Source organism: Thunnus albacares, chromosome 14 (genome assembly GCF_914725855.1).
Source record: "Thunnus albacares chromosome 14, fThuAlb1.1, whole genome shotgun sequence".
Lineage (NCBI taxonomy): Eukaryota > Metazoa > Chordata > Actinopteri > Scombriformes > Scombridae > Thunnus > Thunnus albacares.
This window is the reverse complement of record NC_058119.1, coordinates 9,756,676-9,774,852: the sequence shown is the minus strand read 5'-3', so window position 1 is coordinate 9,774,852 and position 18,177 is coordinate 9,756,676. Positions and strand designations below refer to the sequence as shown.

General features: G+C 40.9%; 1 protein-coding gene across 1 annotated transcript; it reads left to right on the top strand.

Moving 5' to 3' along the window:
* The first annotated feature begins 11,577 nt into the window (after positions 1 to 11,577).
* Positions 11,578 to 17,635, top strand: LOC122997211 (opsin-5-like). Its single transcript, XM_044373237.1, has 6 exons — positions 11,578 to 11,784; positions 13,075 to 13,280; positions 15,422 to 15,521; positions 16,504 to 16,608; positions 16,702 to 16,925; positions 17,066 to 17,635. The coding sequence occupies exons 1-6, from the start codon at positions 11,646 to 11,648 to the stop codon at positions 17,525 to 17,527; spliced, it is 1,236 nt and encodes a 411-aa protein (XP_044229172.1). The 5' UTR covers positions 11,578 to 11,645; the 3' UTR covers positions 17,528 to 17,635.
* The last annotated feature ends 542 nt before the right edge of the window (positions 17,636 to 18,177 follow it).

Genomic DNA, 18,177 nt, shown 5'->3' with positions numbered 1-18,177 from the left:
TTGAGTTTGTGGAGATATTAATTAAAACCCAGACATGGTTTGTCAATAGTCCTGCCTTAGGGTAGTACATTAGACAGTAAAAAGTCAAAAGACAGTACACTGACTGTGTGCAGCACTATTCTGGAGAGTGGCTGAGAGTATTTTTAAGAAAAGCCTGATTGTAAATTGTTGAGCTGGTGGAACGGGATTTCCTTCAAAATTTGGGATTTGGCCCTTTCATCACCCTTGGTTTAAAGATGTGATTCAGGGCTTTGCACAGTGGAAAGCCTTCAGGACTGAGTTGTGTCCACTTTCCAGCACTGGCTGCTACTGTTCCAGTGGCCTGCACACCCAATACATAACTTCATTTACCATAGGAGTGTTATCTTTCTGCCTCATGGGAGGCTAGAAGCCGAGTCTAATCTTGTATCCAATGGCAACATCTGTCTTTTATGAGGAAATTTATTTTTCTTGCTCTCTGTTTATTTATGGTATGTGTGTATCTGTGGGTGTGTGGGAGTGGAAAAATGAGGTGTTGGTATATTTTCAGATCAGCCTTAGCTTGGAGAAAAAAGGAAAACTATCTCATGTAAAGTTTATAAACTTTACATGAGATAGTTTTCTCTCATGACCAGACTATGTCTGGCCAGTATAAATACTTTAAAATACTTTAAGGATTATTTCAATATTTTGGGAAATATGCATATTCATTTTCTTGCTGAGAGTTAGGTAAGACTGATAGCACTCTCATGTCTATGATAAACATTAAGCTACCACCAACACCTGGTTAGCTTAGCTTAGCATGTGTAAACAGGGGGAAACAGCTAGCCTGGCTCTGTGCAAAGTGAACAAAATCCGCCTATCAGCAGCCCTAAAGCTCACTATATCATAATATCTTGTTTGTTTAATCCGTACAAAAACTGAAATGAAAAAATACGCATGGTTTTACAGTGGGTTACATCCCAGACTATGTCTGGCCAGGACCAGTTGCCACTTATATTCAGCAGAGACTGACCAGCACATAATCTTGTAAAACCGTAACATGTCATTTCCACACTTCCGTTTTTGGGCTTCCTATCCTTTTTCCAAGCTAAGGTAACCAGCTAACAGTACAGACATCGCTCTTCTCATCTAACTCTGGGCAAGAAAGCAAATCAGCATATTTCCCAAAATGTCGAACTATTATGTTATTATGTCTCAATCTGAAATCACAGACATCATCATTATATTTCTAAGGAAGCACTTTGATTGTAACCCTTCAAATACAGACAACTTATTCACTAAATTAGTGGTTTTAGTGGTGCGTTGGTTGCACTCACGGCAGGCTATGCTTTTTTAAATCTGCATGATGGTCAGATATGACAGATATGAGCGCTGGGAATTGTTTCAAATAAAGTTAACATATATAATAACTGTGAAACCCATTGACTCTAAGTTCAAGTTCCCATTGCACTACAACCAAAATAAGACACGTGGTCTTCGGGAGCCATGGTGACTTTAGTTTGTTTATGCTCCCTGATTTGTACTTTACAGTAACCACTGACTGTGTGTCTGTTAAATTTTCACTCCAGCAGAGTGATAGGTCTGTGGTGAGGTCAGTAATAGCTGGTCTTACACCCTTCACTATCTAATTGTAGAGGGGAAACAGCTTATGCAACAACGTTTTTTAATGTTTGTAGATGACTCATCAGAAGAGGGAGGAGATATTGTTTAAGGTCACTGGACTGTGTTTCATTCTTTGAGTGACTATATCCCATGTCTAGATGCCTTGAAGTGAAATAATCTAAGTTCATGTATTTTCTTTCCCATTGCAGCCTGCAGCCACAAAGCTGTAAAAGATTGTGGTGGACAGAGGGGAGTGAACTCTTTGTCATGCCTGCACATGACCTGCAAGTCATTAATCTCAGTAACCTCTGTGAGGCCATTAGAAGCCAAACCATTACTTTTGACTTCATAGAACCTGTGCAGATGTATATCATGCATCACTGATGACTTAAAGTCAGTCAGTGTGGCTTGTCAACACATCGCTACAAAGGCCTGCTTTCAGTCTCCCATCCGAATGGTTCTCTGTCAAATAGGATACCATTTTGCAAAAGCTAAATAAGGCTACACGACTGTATTCCTGGAGGAGAATAGTGATTTCTTTCCTTGGTGTCCCCTCCTTCCTAGATGATGCTCAGTATACATACTGGACTTGGACTGAAGTGGACATGTCGAGACGTGGGTTTGATGCAGGGAGGGGAGGGGGGACGATGCTGAGGGGAACGGTGCACTCTCAGGGTGAGCTGCAGGCTGCCCTGCGGTGCATTCCTTCAGCTTGTGTGCAGCCAAAACACTTGATGAAAAGTGAAAGTGCAGAGCATTTTCACAAGAATAATTCTCTGTTTGTCTGTCATTCTGCTTTTCCCACTCCCCTTGTCCTCCCCTTTTTATCTCTTTGTTGCCCTTCCCTTGGGTCATTCATGTGAGGACAGGAGTGGTGAGTTCAGTTTCACCTCTGACCCTGGTCAGGTTCACTGTGCAGCTATTACACTATCAGTCCATTCCCATCTCACACTTCAGTGTGGATCATACTCTCCAGCTCAGGAATTAAATACACATAATGTTTTTAAAAAGGTGATATGATGATGGTGATCATATTATATCATATTACAGGTGATGGCAGTCATATATTATAGTCACTTAACAGATTGACAGTGATGATGAACATCAGCTGCACTTTTAGTGAACATACACAGGACAAGGCAGAGGGTCCTCTAAATTTTTACAGCTACATCCATTTAGGGCACTGGAAGACCTGACTGGACAACTAAAAGACTAAATTTATCTGAGCTCATATTGTGACACTGGTCAGTCATAACTTTACTTAAAGGACCAGTGTGTAAGATTTAGTGGCATCTAGTGGTGATGATGCAGATTGCAACCAACTGAATACCCCTCCTCTCCCCTTCTAAAGCTTTATTATTAATCTCCCGAGCGGACGCACACATAGACAGCTGCGGACACTACGGATGGGTAGTTGATGTGTTTATACTACCTTCTGGGGTCCGCTTGGAGGATGTGTTCCACACATGCGCAGTAGATCGCCATCTACAGGAACACAGCGTTGTGTCTGCACGGACTGGTGCGGACAAGTCCGCACGGACACAACAAATTACAGGTAGGCGGATGTCAGCACAGAGCCTACACGCACACCCTCTGATGACGAAATTTACATCACGCGGACCCTAGTGGACTCTCATGGACGCGGAAACTATAATTTCAACTTAAGGGTGTAGGAGAACCATGTGGCCATGAAAAACACAAAAGTCCGTGTCTGCAGCAAACAGAGTGAGTTGACACAGAGACAGAATATCAATCAGCAAAGAAGTTCTTCTTGATAAAATAAATTATTGAGCTTCTTGCTAATTTATTTTTTTTTATTTTACCTTTATTTTACCTAGTAGTCCCATTGAGATCAAAAATCTCTTTTACAAGAGAGACCTGAGCAAGGTAGCAACCGTACAAAATCAACATAATGGCTTTCTAAAAGTCTTTAAAATCTGGATCACAAACCTCACACAGCTGCTCTTTTTCAAACACTCTTTTGTATGTGGTGGAATTGGCATGTACAAAGATTAAAGCAATTAAATGTAGGTGTTTTGAATATGATTTGCTTTGGCAGGTTTTGAGAGAGTTATGCAAAACACACATTCCTGCACTGGCATTAGCAACAGACCTGAAAGGACTGGAGCAGTTTGCAGAGTCACAGGTTTGCAGATCTGAACATGTTGGCATGCTCTGCCTGCTGGTTACCACACTGTAAGCCTCCCATGATATGAATAAAATATACCAAGAGAGCTTATTTATTGATGTGAAATGTGATGAAAAATATGTCCTTAGTTCAATGAAACAAAAAAGAAAAAAGTGGATATAGAAGCTCAAACGTTTTGCTGTCTGCATCCCCTCATGATAGAGACCTATCATTTGGTATATTCCATGTGTATCTATTTATCACGATGCATGCAACATACTGTGTTCTGACCTATTTGATCACACATTCCTGTCCATTCGTGCAGGACATCAAAATCTATCTAAGACGTCCCGGTGAAACAAGCCTACGGTGAGGTTTAGTGTCATCAGGATGTTTCAAAGCAGACTGTCTTGGCCACATGCCCAGGAACAGGCCTGAAGCTCTTTCATCTCTCCATGTCCTACAGCATCTCACAGGGTCTCACAGCGCCACTCACAACACGACACACTTGTCACACAGTCTTGTGGTATTTTGTGGATATTTACTTTGTGGTAGTTTGTGGTACAATGTGTCGCTTTGTGGCTCTGTGGGGTAGCTTGACATGATTAGGAAGATTCCCTTAGGGTCAAAATCCTGGAAATTTTGCTGGAAAACAGCAACAATGGTTTGTGGAACAAAGAACTCTGTATTTTGTATTACCAGAAATGGCTCATTTTCTGCTTTCTTGCAGCAAGCAGCAGACACAGTATCTGTGTCTAGATCAGACTCTGCAATGTAACCTGGACCTTGAAACTGGAACTGCTGTCCAGGAGTACTCAGCCATGGAGCAGACCTTGACCTCTGTCACGTGACCTCTCTAACAGATGTCTCCCTATCCACAGCATAGGACCATGAGGTGCAGTCTGCTGGGGGATGGGACAGGGGGAATGAGGTCACTCTGAGGATGTTGTTTTTCAAATATATCACACTGGCTTTCACAGTGATTCCCTAGGAAACCTGAACTTTACAGCACAGTAAACATTGTCTGAAAGTGTCGAGGAGCAAATTGAACTTTAAATTAGACGTCACTGAGGAGGAATACATTAGGACTGAGTCAAAGAAGAAGCTGCATCTGCTAAGTACTTTTAAACTGATGCTGTTTGAGACACTCCCTCACATGGAACAGGAAGAAAACCTGAGCCAGTGAATGACTGCAGTGATTATTAGATGTATCATAGGGTAGCACAGCACCAAAGGTTAGAAAGTTTAATGTGCACTATTGTAGCATCCTGTGTAAATCACTGTATAATTATAATAAAGTGTGAATTAACCTCTAGTGGTAATACCCATAACTGGCATCACACTGTATATATAGCCACAGAGCTTATTACCACAGTCAAACCAATATTTAAACACCTTGAAAGAACATTAATGAGCATGAAGCAAAGAGCATTTGAGTCATATGTGGCTGTTTTATATAATTTTGAGGACATTTATCCCATGCAGTTAAGAAACTGCTGCAGCTGCTTGGTTTCTATTTGCTCTAGCTGTTAGCATGCTGCTAGCTTTCATATGCTGGGAGCGAGAAAGAGATTACTGTGATCAAATTATTAACTAAGCTGATGTAATATCAGGAGGCATTATTTATGGAACATATGCCACTGGGATCCTTCGAGGTCGAGTAAATTTATTGTATCCTTTTTCACTCTTCCTTTCATCACTCGGATTTTCAGTAGTAGTAGATTTTCTGAGTAGATTTAATTGAGACACTGTTAACATACAATTCCATGTGGCTGGTATTTTAAGTGGAAGCCCAGATCTTACCAGGTGTTCTACAGCTGGGCGTTGAAGGCTTAAGTGAGTCACTCCGTGGACTGTCTGGTATGTTATCCAGGTGGTCAGGAAAATGCTCCCTTTTAAGTGAGGCCAGGCTTCGGAAGGTTGAGCCTTCACATATGGAAATTAGTTGAAGAAAAGTAGCTGAAAAGACTTTCAGGAACTTGTTTATCTACTTCCGCCGTGTAGGGTGTGCATCTATACGTCTCTATACATTGATGACGTGTCTTCATGCACCTGATCTGAACACATTTCTGCACAAATTATTATGAGCCAGTGCATACACTACTTAGGAATGAAAATTTATCTGATAACAAGAGCTAACGATGTACCCTTGCATACCATCTTACAAAGAGCACATTTAAACATATTATATTCATATATACATATATGTCTCATGCTGTACAAAATCCCATAGAATTAACTGTATGTTCTTTTATAATTATACTTCACAATATAAACAGCTACATTTGAGTTTCTACTAGCCTCAGTGTGTCCATTTGTTGAAATAATTTTTACATTGTTGTCACTACTCTATTTTTCTATCTGTCTCTGTCACTACAGTGACCTAATTTCTTTCACAGGCATCGGTAGAGCTTTGTGTAATCAATTAACAGTATGCAAAATGTATTGGGTTTTCCATGACGTAGCACAAAAGCCTTGTTGTTTGCATGCTCTGCCAGATTCCTAAAATGCACAAATTGGGAGAGATTAGACACTTTGAATTACTCAATACACTTAAGAACGTTTCACTGCCTTCTATTCTTGTCCTCTGTGGCCTCAAATATAAATAATACAATGTGTCAATGAATAGATTTCCCATTAGCATGCAGATAATACTTTAGATTGTATAGTAAATGTATGGTACTATAATTTTCTACATCCTCTGAGTCGCTTAGAGCATCTCAACCTTTAGAACTACATCTGAAACTCAGTAATTGATTACTTGACCAGAGGCTTAAAAGGGGCCTTTAAGGGGCCACATTCACCCAGCGGTCAGCGGGTCAGTTTGAAACTTGTCTTGTTCCTTCTTAATTAGGCCCAAACAGGCATATGTCATGGGTCATCAGGTGTAGCAAGAGTGTCATCTTTAAGCATAACAAGTTTTTGCCGAGGGAGAGGATAATGACCCAGTAACCTGTTGTCACACACGGGTCAACTCATCGACCCCGATGGGGCATCAGGACAGCTAAGAACATCTATGTTGTTAATGGGGTCATGCTTTTTTAAGGAGATTTGAAATGCTTGTTTGATGTGACTTTGATCCTGACTGACAGTTTCAAGCTTGTTGACTTCTTTCCACCATCGACCGAGGCGCCCATGTGTTGCAACACATCAGGCTGGGGGACAGGTGGGCTACCCTCAAGATGTCCATAGAGATCTGTGAGGTGATAGGTTGTCAGTTTGTCAGGCTTCTGCAGCTGTAGCTCCTCTGAGGGGCAAGGTCACTAATCTCCTCAATCCTCAGACGGCCCAAGGAGAGTATCCAGGGTCCAGTGACAGAGCACAAACCTTTCATTCAGACCAGGCAGGAGGCTGAAGCAAAGAGCCATCCCCAGTCTCTCCACAGTGCCAAGCAGGGCTGCAACACTGCCAGCTTCTCCAGGTAAGCTTCAGTGGAGGCAGAGGGCTCAGTCTGCCAGACATCAGGCAGAAAGGGTGTCAATTAAGATTTCCTGGAAATTATTACTTTTTTGTGTGTAAAAAATGCTGCATCTGGTCGTGCCCATATCCCAGCAGGATGTAAAGTTTCATTTGCGGATTCACATTTCCACATGGAAATCGCTCCATATTTTGGCAAAATATCCCCTCATGTCAAAAGTGATGTGTAGATTGTGTCCGGAGAGACGTGTATTCAACCCTAAATCAGACCTACTTACTTACATAAGTTACCTGCTTAAACAAACAGACTCAGGAGGAGAAATTGCAAACTGGACCCTGTGCCCAAATAAATGTTTGCATGTGGCTCAGAGCCAAAGTTCTTGAGCCACAAAACCAATCCACATTGCCCCATGGGCTCGACACAGAGGCTGTTTTCACACGCTTTCAACTGCATACTGAACAATTAATATATTCTTTTCCTATGGTGTTTATTACAAGGTATTATACAATAAGTACTTAAAACAACAGTGCAGCCCTATTCTCTTGAATATAATTATTTCAGATAAGACCAATAATACAAAGTGCTCTTTTCCTGTATGCAATTACATGAAACTCAACTGGACAGCAAAACTAAAGATCTGTAACACCGTGCACATGTTTTTAAGTAATTGTATTTTAAGGAGCAACCTCTACCTCTGCTCCCCTGCCTTGTCAAGGCAGGGAACTGTTTTGGTGCAGGGGGAAAAGGAAAAACAGTCCAGCCTTTGTACCTGTGGTAAAGTCACCGCACGAACTGTGGGCTTCACTGAGGGATTTCAGAAACTAACCCTATGAGAGTAACTCTTCCCTCATGTATCATGTTTAATATCCATATTTTGTCCTGATAATGTCAGCGGGCCCAGTGATGGGAGCATGGATTTTTCACACGAATATTGAAAGAAACACCATGTGTAGTATTGCTTTAAAGTATCAAATTTACAATAACTTGAAAAATACGATGAAGACGCCCACTTCTGCGATCCAGTGTTACTCCTGAGAGACTGGAGGTGTGAACATATAGTGGGCAGGCAGTAGTGGTTTATAGGTTTTTGTTACTGGACTTGTGCCATCTTCACCTGTAGGCCAGCTGGATGTTCCTTTAAATTAGTCGTTCTGTCTCTGATAGACAGTGTGAGAGAAGAATTTTTCCACATTTTCAAATTATTACCATGTTTGTTTGTTTTTTCTCATCTAGATCATCTTATGTCCCTGCATTGAGCTGAAATGAAAGGCTTATTGTTAGAAGCTCTGTCCTGGTTCCTTGAGCAACAATGTCTTAAAAAAGGCCAGACTCTGACAAACCTTCTTGAGCAGACATACATCGCAAATTTCCTCCTTACTGGCTAAAAATGTGTGTCTATACATAGCTGTAACTTAAATGACTTAAATAAAGTCCAGGATATTTTATTGCTGTGAAGGATCCAATAATACTTCACCAATATCATGCACAGACTGACCCAAAAAAATGACAGGCAAGCCATTTACCTCCATACCGTGTGGAGCCTTCATACAAGCAGTCCCTGTGTCGGAGCGCTCTGGTTTAGTGACATGGAGAGAGAAAGTGTGTGGACCTTTTTAAGGAGATCCTGTATTGGTCTCTTGACCTGGTGTATGTCCTCTGTGAAGAGAGGCTTTGTTGCCCTCAGACAGCTCGTACCCTTTAACACACGCCTCCATAATAGTATCTGTGTCTGTGATTTTCCATTTGGAAAATTGTGAGCTTTTAACCTCACATCCCAGGCTTCACTTGACAGAGAGAGCGAGAGAGAGCGTAATCATCATAAGCCTAATGATACAGTGGCCCACTGTGGCTCCACTGTGATCGCCAAGCTTCACACACACACGGGCCAAAGCATACAGGCAAGAGTTAAGCTGATTTTGATGTCTTTAACATGCTAATACCTGAGCATTGTGCAGTGTACAGTGCATGTCACCATTTTGTGCTTAGCTTTGCAAACCTAACAAAAATGCATAAATGCCTGAATGTCAATGGACTGATTGCAAGATTGTACATGCAAACACTTGTCTCATGCCTGCTGATGACAGTAACAGGTTTTTGTTCTTAGCACTTGCTGAATGCAGGTTCTTCCTTGACCCTTAACCTTATCTTAGCAACAGTGTAATCTCAGTAGCAGCTGTCCTCAACACTGACAGCACGACAAGTGTTGCTCACTTGCTGCCAGACGGTCCAATCTCCTCACTTTCACTGTAAGAGGATGGCATTCCTGACTACTGTAGGTCTGAGGATCATTCATGAAAATTATGTTAACAATAATGCCTTGACCTCTCGTTGGAAACACTAAACCTGTCATGCAGTGAGCACATTTCTGTAATGTAGAGAACAAAACCTAGCACATTAGCATCTGGTAGTATCAGTTATGAGCTGCTAGGTGACATGACGTTTCTGTATGATGCCTCCCACAGCCATTATCACATTATCCACTTTAACCAGTAGACTCATACCACAGAGGCATCAGAAAACCTCTATGACTCTATGGGCTGCACACACAGGGATCACTGCAGAGCTTGTCGTGCTATGTCTCTGGGGGAAGGTGGGGGTGAACGATGACTGGGTTCAGTGTTTGCTGCTGGATGGGTGACAGTTGGGGTCAGAGGTTCACTTTCCCTTCAGCTCCGTCTCTCTCTCCAGACTGGCTTTCAGAGGCTCAAAGAAAGGGTTTGATGAGGAGGACTCGGAAGCACCGAGGCATCTGGCAGCAGCAGCCCTTCCCTCCACATCCTGAGGGCCAGCAGAACTGCACTGTGGCGGCCAGAGGAGGGAAACAAGGTGCACACTGTGATCTAAACACAGACTGAGGAGGGGGGGTGGTTCAGGTTACCCCTTCGGTAGGTGTTTCGCCACAGAGAAGCTCACTGTGAAGAGGAGAAGGGTGGAGGTGGGTAGATGTGGTGCAATTGTAAGTTTACACAGAACAAAAGGATTTTAATCGATGAAATTGCACCAGCATGTTAGAGCAATCCCCAAACGCTCCCTCTCCCTGATAGACAGCTTTTTCTTTCTGACTGCGATACTGTAAAAGTACCAGATGCTCTCACACTGACATCAGAGTCTGTGAATTTGTCAGGTATACATTATCTCACTCTAACTCAATTATACTTCATATGATACTTCTGGCCTTAGTGTACATTTAGTTGAATGTACTGTACATTTTAGTTAAGTGCAGTCATGCAGACAGGACTGAAGCAATCACCCACATGACCCTTCCTAAATGGAAATGATTAGTGAAAACTAGAGCATGCCTCCGGAGATAAGGCAGTGACTTGTAGTCATTGTAGCATGAGTTATGTACAGCACACAGAGGTTTTTTTTAATGGTTAGAGTGATGTAAATTGTTGCCAGACCATACAGTACAGTACAGCACCTTGTTCACCAATTCTGTTACACACTGTCTCCATAATAAGTGGATATAAAGTGATGATAATGACCTAATGCTTGTGTGTAGGGTGTTTATTATTGTATTACAACATACAATGTTGGTGAAGCTAAAGGAACTCTTCTACATTTGGGTAAATATGCTTATTTGCTTTCTTACATCTAACTCTTAGCAAGAAATGTTGAACTATTCCTCCAATATTAGGACAACTTGGACAATGTGGAACTATGTATTGTATAATCAAAAACATATCTTCATTGTGTTTACATTTCAAATCAATCTTTCATGAAGTGTATCTATTAAAATGAATAAAAACCAAGGTACCACTTACCACTATAAGAAAGATAGCAGAGAGAAAGCTTAGCTAAAGCATTTGGACATTTCACTTGCCACAAATGGATTATGGGGCACTTAGAGGTTGATGATTAATTAAATTGAAGGAATGTTTTTATCAATATTTTGTGTGTTTGGTATTAGATCTCTTAAGATGTTACTGAAAGTTGGACCTACCATATAATTTTAATGTTGCATTGATGTGTTGGTGGAAAAGTCCAACATCATGGACTTCGGAATTGGCTGCTAAACAGGTTTGCATTCACGTAAGATTTTCTAAGAAAACAGCAACAGGAAGATAAATAATAAACACATATAACCAGATGCAGAAGTGGCAGTGTGTAATTTTGAGAGTTGTGAAGCACTGGTGAAGGTTTGGACTCTCTTGAGGGCCTTAGGGTGTCTTCACGGGAGATGAGTATTAGGACTTCAAATTAGTTTAAGACAAATGAAACCCCTCCAAATATTTTTTCATTTAGTAGACAACTGACTAGACATTTCCCTGTTGGCTAGGATTTCCCCCCAAAATCTCTATCTGCTTAGTTGTTAAGAAATAGATAGGATTACAGCTGCAATCATTTGGACAGTAAGTGGTGAGGAATTAGTGACTACGTCTAAGCTGGATTTAAAATGAACATACCAGTCATCCTCACTGGTGTAAGGCAGGAGTGTCTACTGAAAGCGGAAGAGAGAGCACAGCTACTGTAGAGGACAGGAAGAATTCATGCCTTGGCATCAACACTCAGGTCATGGAAATAACGCTGAAGGGTTTTCCTCTGAAGGTTGTCAATATTCCATGGAGGAATAATAACCTCAGCAGTCTGCATACAGACCCTCCTCTGTCCGAACAAGGAGAGACTATCATTGGAGTCTACCTGTTAGTGTTAGGTAAGTCTACTGTATCTACTATATATATCTACTAGTATCTATTATGTATGACCTACTGACAAAGTGTTTACATTTTGCCTATCAGTCTCATGCTTATTGTCATGAAGTTTACAGATCAGATTTATTTCATTCTGGGTAACAAAAGTTATAACCACACAGATATTGTTTTGTCCTTTAATGTTTTGTCAGTCAGAATATTAGAAAGAGAAAGTCATGTGTTATTGTAAGTGTCAACAACAAAAATTGTTTCATGTCTCCAAAGGCCAGTCCACCATTGACACAGTTGCTGAGACAGTCCGACTTGCGTTGGTGGCACTGTGTGTCTGTTGGTCCATGCCAACTAATGCAGTCGAAGGATTTAGCGTAACACACAGACTGAGTTATAAAAAGACAAGGGATTCTCACCACTGTTATCTAACTGTGGAGTAAAATGAATTAACTCTGAACTTCCACTATTCTGTCTTCTATTCTAGTCTCTGTGATATAAAATTTAAGTTTAAGTTACAGAGTAGTGATACAGTAGTGAACAAAGAAGTGAACAGTGATATAGATCAGGAACTATAAACAGCAAAATTCAACACATTATCTCTTCCATGCTATGCTTTACTTTACTGCACTCTACTACACTATGCACTACTCCACTCTACTGTGCTCTACTATGCTATTTTGTACTGTACTCTCCTCTACTATATCTCCACTACTTAACTCTATTATGTTATACTATCCACTCTATTATACTCTAATCTATTATATACTCTATTATTATTACACTATACTATGCTATGATATATTATACTATATACTTCTCAACTCAGTTAATAATGTGGTTCACTCTGCTACACTGTACTCTGGACTCTTCTGCACTATAATATACTGTACTATACTATACTATAGACTTCTCCAGTCTGTTGTACTTTACTGTACTCTATTCAGCTATGCAATGCTATGCTATGCTATGCTATACTATACACTTCTCTACTCTACTGTACTTAACTGTACTATACAGCAATATACTATACTATATTATACTATAATATACTATAACATACACTTCTCAACTCAGCTATACTAAACTTTAAAATACTCTGCTACACTATAGTGTACTGTATTGTAATGTACTCTACTCTACTCTACTATTATACAATTTTCTGCTCAGCTATACTAACATTTTACATCATTCTGTAGTTTCTCCTACACTCTGCTAAGATTACTCTATTGCACTCTATTGTATGTGAAATTCGTGTTCCACTCAGTATGCACTGAATATACTGTATGTTTGTCTTTCTCTAGGATGGCTGTCCTGGTTTGGAAACAGTTTAGTGATATTTGTCCTGTACAGACAAAGGGCCTCGCTTCAGCCAACAGATTTCCTCACTTTAAATCTCGCCATCTCTGATGCCAGCATCTCAGTATTTGGCTACTCCAGAGGGATTCTAGAAATATTCAATATCTTCAAGGACAATGGGTATCTGATCACCTGGATTTGGACCTGCCAGGTAAAAGCCACACAAAGACAAAGCATTACATTTAAAAGAGTAGGCTAATCTGTTTTCTTATTCATTCTATGCTACATCTGATCAAATTTGACAACAAATCTTATACTGATGTGCAAGTTACACCCTTAAGAATGATTCAAATCCCAGGAAAATTGGTTTGAAATGTCCTTCAACCTATTAAAGTGATGACTGTGCACAGCTTGCAAAAAACCCCCACATGTGTTTGCATCTGCTTTTTTGGCCAATCCCAATTAATGAAGTACATTAAAGGCATCTGTCTATTAGTGTGTTAATGTGTGAATGTGTGTAAGTGTGTGTGTGTGTGTCTGTGTGTATATATGTGTGTGTGTATGTAGAGGGAATTATGCTAGTAGCCATGTGGGCTGGAGGTTAAATCTGTAATGAGATTACCTCTGTGGAGGCCTTTAAATGGGGGAAACTCTTCGAACAGCGTGGCACCTGTCAACAACTAAACAGGAAACCAATTCAGTCAAAGCTGCAGGGTGGATATATGTTGTACAATTTAATTATGTGCTTTTATGCTGCTGAATTATGACAAGTAATTTGTATTAAATTAAAAGATATGTTGTTGTTTGTAATGTAAGTTGCACCAATCATTCATGTTTGCCTCCTCCACACAGCCTCTGCTTGAAATGAAATAGTTGTCATACTTTAGGTTGGAATTCATCCAGGGTATTTTTCTTGCTCAAGGCTAGCTGTGGTGGAAACCGTGATATCCGTGCTGCAGAGAGTGAACTCTCAAAGGAATCATACAAAAACAGGCTGGTGTAACAAGAACACCTTCAGTCTCAGAGGCACAAACCCCAAAATTTGACTGAGAGAGATACTGTAAATAGAGGGCTGCTGCTCTTAGCCACTGAGGTGATCTCATCTCTCGGACATCCAATCGCAGGTTTTTACGTGAAGGAGAAATATTGGGATAGGAGTACGCCCCTCTCCATTTCACCTTCCCCTGAGAGTGGTGGGCTGAGAGGGGGAGCGTCAGGAGTAAACAAGGGAAAAGTAAGAAGTGACAGAAATAGAGGAGGGAAGGAACAGGAAGGTGAAGGAGACAGGCATGTGAGAAGCATTAGCAGATTACTGCATGGAGCATGATGGGACATGAACAGTTGCAAGCTGAGCCAGATCCCTGTGTTTTGCACCCTATGGGACAGGACATTTTTGAATAGGATGGAGCCTTACGGGACTCTTTGATGTTGAAAAAGGAAAATTTGGAGAAAAGTTTGTTCAAGCAGTGAATATGAACATAAAACATTTAGCCAAGTCATAACTTTTCGAATACTTGTTCTATGATGCAAAATGTCCAGATTCACAACATCTTTTCTAGTCAGTCAGGACAGAGACTGAGGTGAAACACTTTACTCTGAGATGAGCAGGGAACACCAGGCCACCATCTTAATGTACCTGGTCCTGAATTCTTTAAAAATATTTAATGTACAATAGCCCAGTTTCAAGGTAAAATCGAAACAGGCAAGAGGCTGACAGTCCAGTAATCTGCAGAATGTGAGGGTGAAAAAACGTGATGACGGACAGTAATAGGATTAGAAGTAAGGAAGATCAAGAACCTAATCAGTGAGAGACCTTAACTGATCCATGTCACCTGGAAATGGCACAGCAGGGAGTTCATGCCAGACTGAAACACAGTAGCATAATTCCCTTTAAGAAGAGCTGTGATTAAAAGATTAGCCTTATCATTTGTCTTTCCAAACAATGGACTGAATCTTATAATTCTTTATTCTTTGCTTTATTGAGTGGTCATTCAGCTAGTTCTCGTACCTGTTTTTTTTTTTTTTTTTTTTATAGAAATCAAGATGAATTTCATAGATGTCTTATAGTGAAGGTTTTCATTTTAATTTCCCAGTGCTGCATGTTAAAAAAGCCTGCAGTGGACATCAGAGGAAATGCTCAGCGTCTGGAACATATTGGCCAACAGGCCGGAAAAGATCTTCGACTGTAGAGTCTCAATCTGATAACATCCAATGAAAACAAACTCAACAGACAAAGGTCTGGAACAATTACACAGGCATTGGATCCACACCCTGAGGCTCAAGTGACCAACCAAAGATGTTTTGAAGATGCCATGTCATGATTCACCAACCTCTCTTTCTTTCTCCTTCCAGGTAGACGGCTTCTTCACGTTGCTCTTTGGCCTTGCGAGCATCAACACCTTGACCGTGATCAGTGTCACCAGATACATCAAGGGATGCCACCCAAACAAAGGTTGGACCCCGAATTCACATGAGAAATCATAAAAAAAGCCTCTTGCAAGCATCTCTCACATTCCTGTAGTTCTTATCTGACAGAAAGCGTGTTTTTCAGTTTTAATGAAACCTTATTACCATCAGCTGTGCAAACCGCTACCACTTGTCTCCAGCAATTCCATTTACATTTTGCCAACATGTCATTAAGTTAATTTGAGGTGACATTTTCTATTTTTGGGTGTAATTGATGCTGAAGAATGTCTTAATTATGTCTGTGTTTGGGGTTGTTCATAAAACACAAGACATAAAAACTTGTGTGCGCGTGTGTGTGTGTGTTTTTTTTACATTGGTGGTTAAACTGTCAACATTGGTGGTACATGTGGGATAACATCTACTGAATAATGTTTTTTATGTGCCAGACTACAGCCTGAGCGTTTTCTTTCTTTGATAGTGAAAGTGCAACTAAATCAAATGAATGCAATGTGGTTTTAAGTGAAAGTGAAAAGAATTAAGGCCAGTAAAACATGTAGGTATCTAGCAGTACATGCAGTAACATAAACTAATACAGCAGGTAACCCATAGCAACAAAGGTATTGTGTGTTGCACACTGTATTGCTCAACATATGGTGTATTGACATACGATATGTGAGCACTGTTTGGAAACAGAGCAGACTGATTGATTTTTTTTTTGCTTCCCCTGAATACAAAGCTATGTGTACTTTTACAACAGAGGTCCTTTTCAGCCGCAGATGTTTGCTAATATAAGAAAAGACTTCATTGTTCAATAAATGTCACAATCTGACATTCATAACAAGGCAAGAATGCTGCATCTTTAAGTGCCTCTCACTTTTTCTGACCTATGTTCGCCAAAGTCGGAACATAACCTTTCTAAACTGCACACAAATAAACAATTGTTCAACTATTTGGGGATTGCTGGCAGACAGGGTTGCATATTATAGTGTGTTCATTGTTTTGTATTGCTTTGTTCTGTGTTTTTGCAGGTTACTGCATCAGCATAAACACCATCGCAGTATCACTCATCTGCATTTGGACCGGAGCAATGTTTTGGTCTGTTGCTCCACTGTTGGGCTGGGGCAGTTACACAGGTCTGGTCATGCACCCGTCTCATAAAAAGAAGAAGGCAAAATAAGACTTTTGTTTCAAGTGCCATAATGATCTCCATGTCTTATGTCCCATAGATCGAGGATATGGTACCTGTGAGGTGGACTGGTCAAAAGCCAATTACTCCACCATCTACAAGTCCTACATCATCTCCATCCTCATCTTCTGCTTTTTCATTCCTGTGATGATCATGCTCTTCTCCTACATCTCCATCATCAACACAGTGAAAAGCACTAATGCCATGTCAGCTGATGGTTTCCTCACCACCCGCCAAAGGAAGGTGGAGAGAGATGTCACAAGGGTAGGTGAATATAGCAAAGAGTTTGTTGGAAAGACTTGATTGCTACAGTAGAATGAGACTCTTTAAAATGCCCTCTCAGTAATAAACCTCATCTCACGTTATTCCAGCCCTGACAATTGTTCCCTCATGTTCCTCCCTAGATTTCCATTGTAATCTGCACTGCTTTCATCATGGCCTGGTCGCCATATGCAGTGGTGTCTATGTGGTCAGCCTGGGGCTTCCATGTGCCAAGCACAACCAGCATCATCACCCGTCTCTTTGCCAAGTCTGCCAGCTTCTACAACCCGCTCATCTACTTTGGCATGAGCTCCAAGTTTCGCAAGGATGTCTCTGTTCTGCTGCCATGCGCGCGAGAGCACCGAGAGGTCGTCCGTCTGCAACAGTTCAAAAACATCAAGCCCAAGGCTGACGCCCCGCCCCTACCCGCATCACTTCCTGTCCAGAAATTGGAGGCGAAATACACACTTAAACAGTCCAATCCTGACAGCGACTCAGGGGTCAACAGCCCTCCTCAGACTCCTCCGTCTGACCCACAGGAGGTCTTCCACATAGATGTGCCCTCGCACATTGAAACATCAGAGTACTGGTGTGACAGGCTCTGAAGACTGTTCCCATTTCACTTGAACCAATACTTGAATTATAAGGGGAGACTGAGAGTATTTTTGTATTTTTTGGTCTTACCCATGTTAATAAACTGTGAAAAATGTCTAACTATTGTCAATAAATTATTTTCTGAATCTCAAGTAGGATCTCACACCTGTTTGTTTTGTTTTTTTTTAGCAATCATCCAGTCCAAACTGGTAATGGCAACATACAGTGTGGATCAATATTTACTGGTTTTCCTGATTCTCCTCATAATGTATTCAACTCATGAAATGTGCAGTCAGAGATGCACGATAACATCTGGAAACATTGAACTGTCCTAAACTCAATTGAAGCGTGTGATGGCAAAGTATTCTGCATTTTCCCCTGCTGCCCCCAGGGGCCCTCATGCCATCAGATCCATATACCCCACATTCCCCAGCTTGGAGATGCTAGACTACATTCTCTTAAGTAGCATCTGCAATTTGGAGAATAAGCTCTCATTAAAGGAACCAGGGTGGCTCTATTTTTACAGAAAAAACCCTTCAGTGGTCCATGGTGATGCAGTGAATTAGGACAACTTGTTTTCTGCTGACAAGCTTCCAAACTAATGGCACCATTGAAAGAAATAGTGGAATAGCACCTGGTCTTTTTCTTTTCTACAGTAGCA

Excerpts from the sequence above, each read along its gene's own strand:
- LOC122997211 (XM_044373237.1), top strand. The coding sequence starts at position 11,646 with ATGGAAATAACGCTGAAGGGTTTTCCTCTGAAGGTTGTCAATATTCCA. Across the intron at positions 15,522-16,503 it reads GGGATGCCACCCAAACAAAG|GTTACTGCATCAGCATAAAC; the intron begins GTTGGACCCCGA and ends GTGTTTTTGCAG. Across the intron at positions 16,926-17,065 it reads TGGAGAGAGATGTCACAAGG|ATTTCCATTGTAATCTGCAC; the intron begins GTAGGTGAATAT and ends GTTCCTCCCTAG.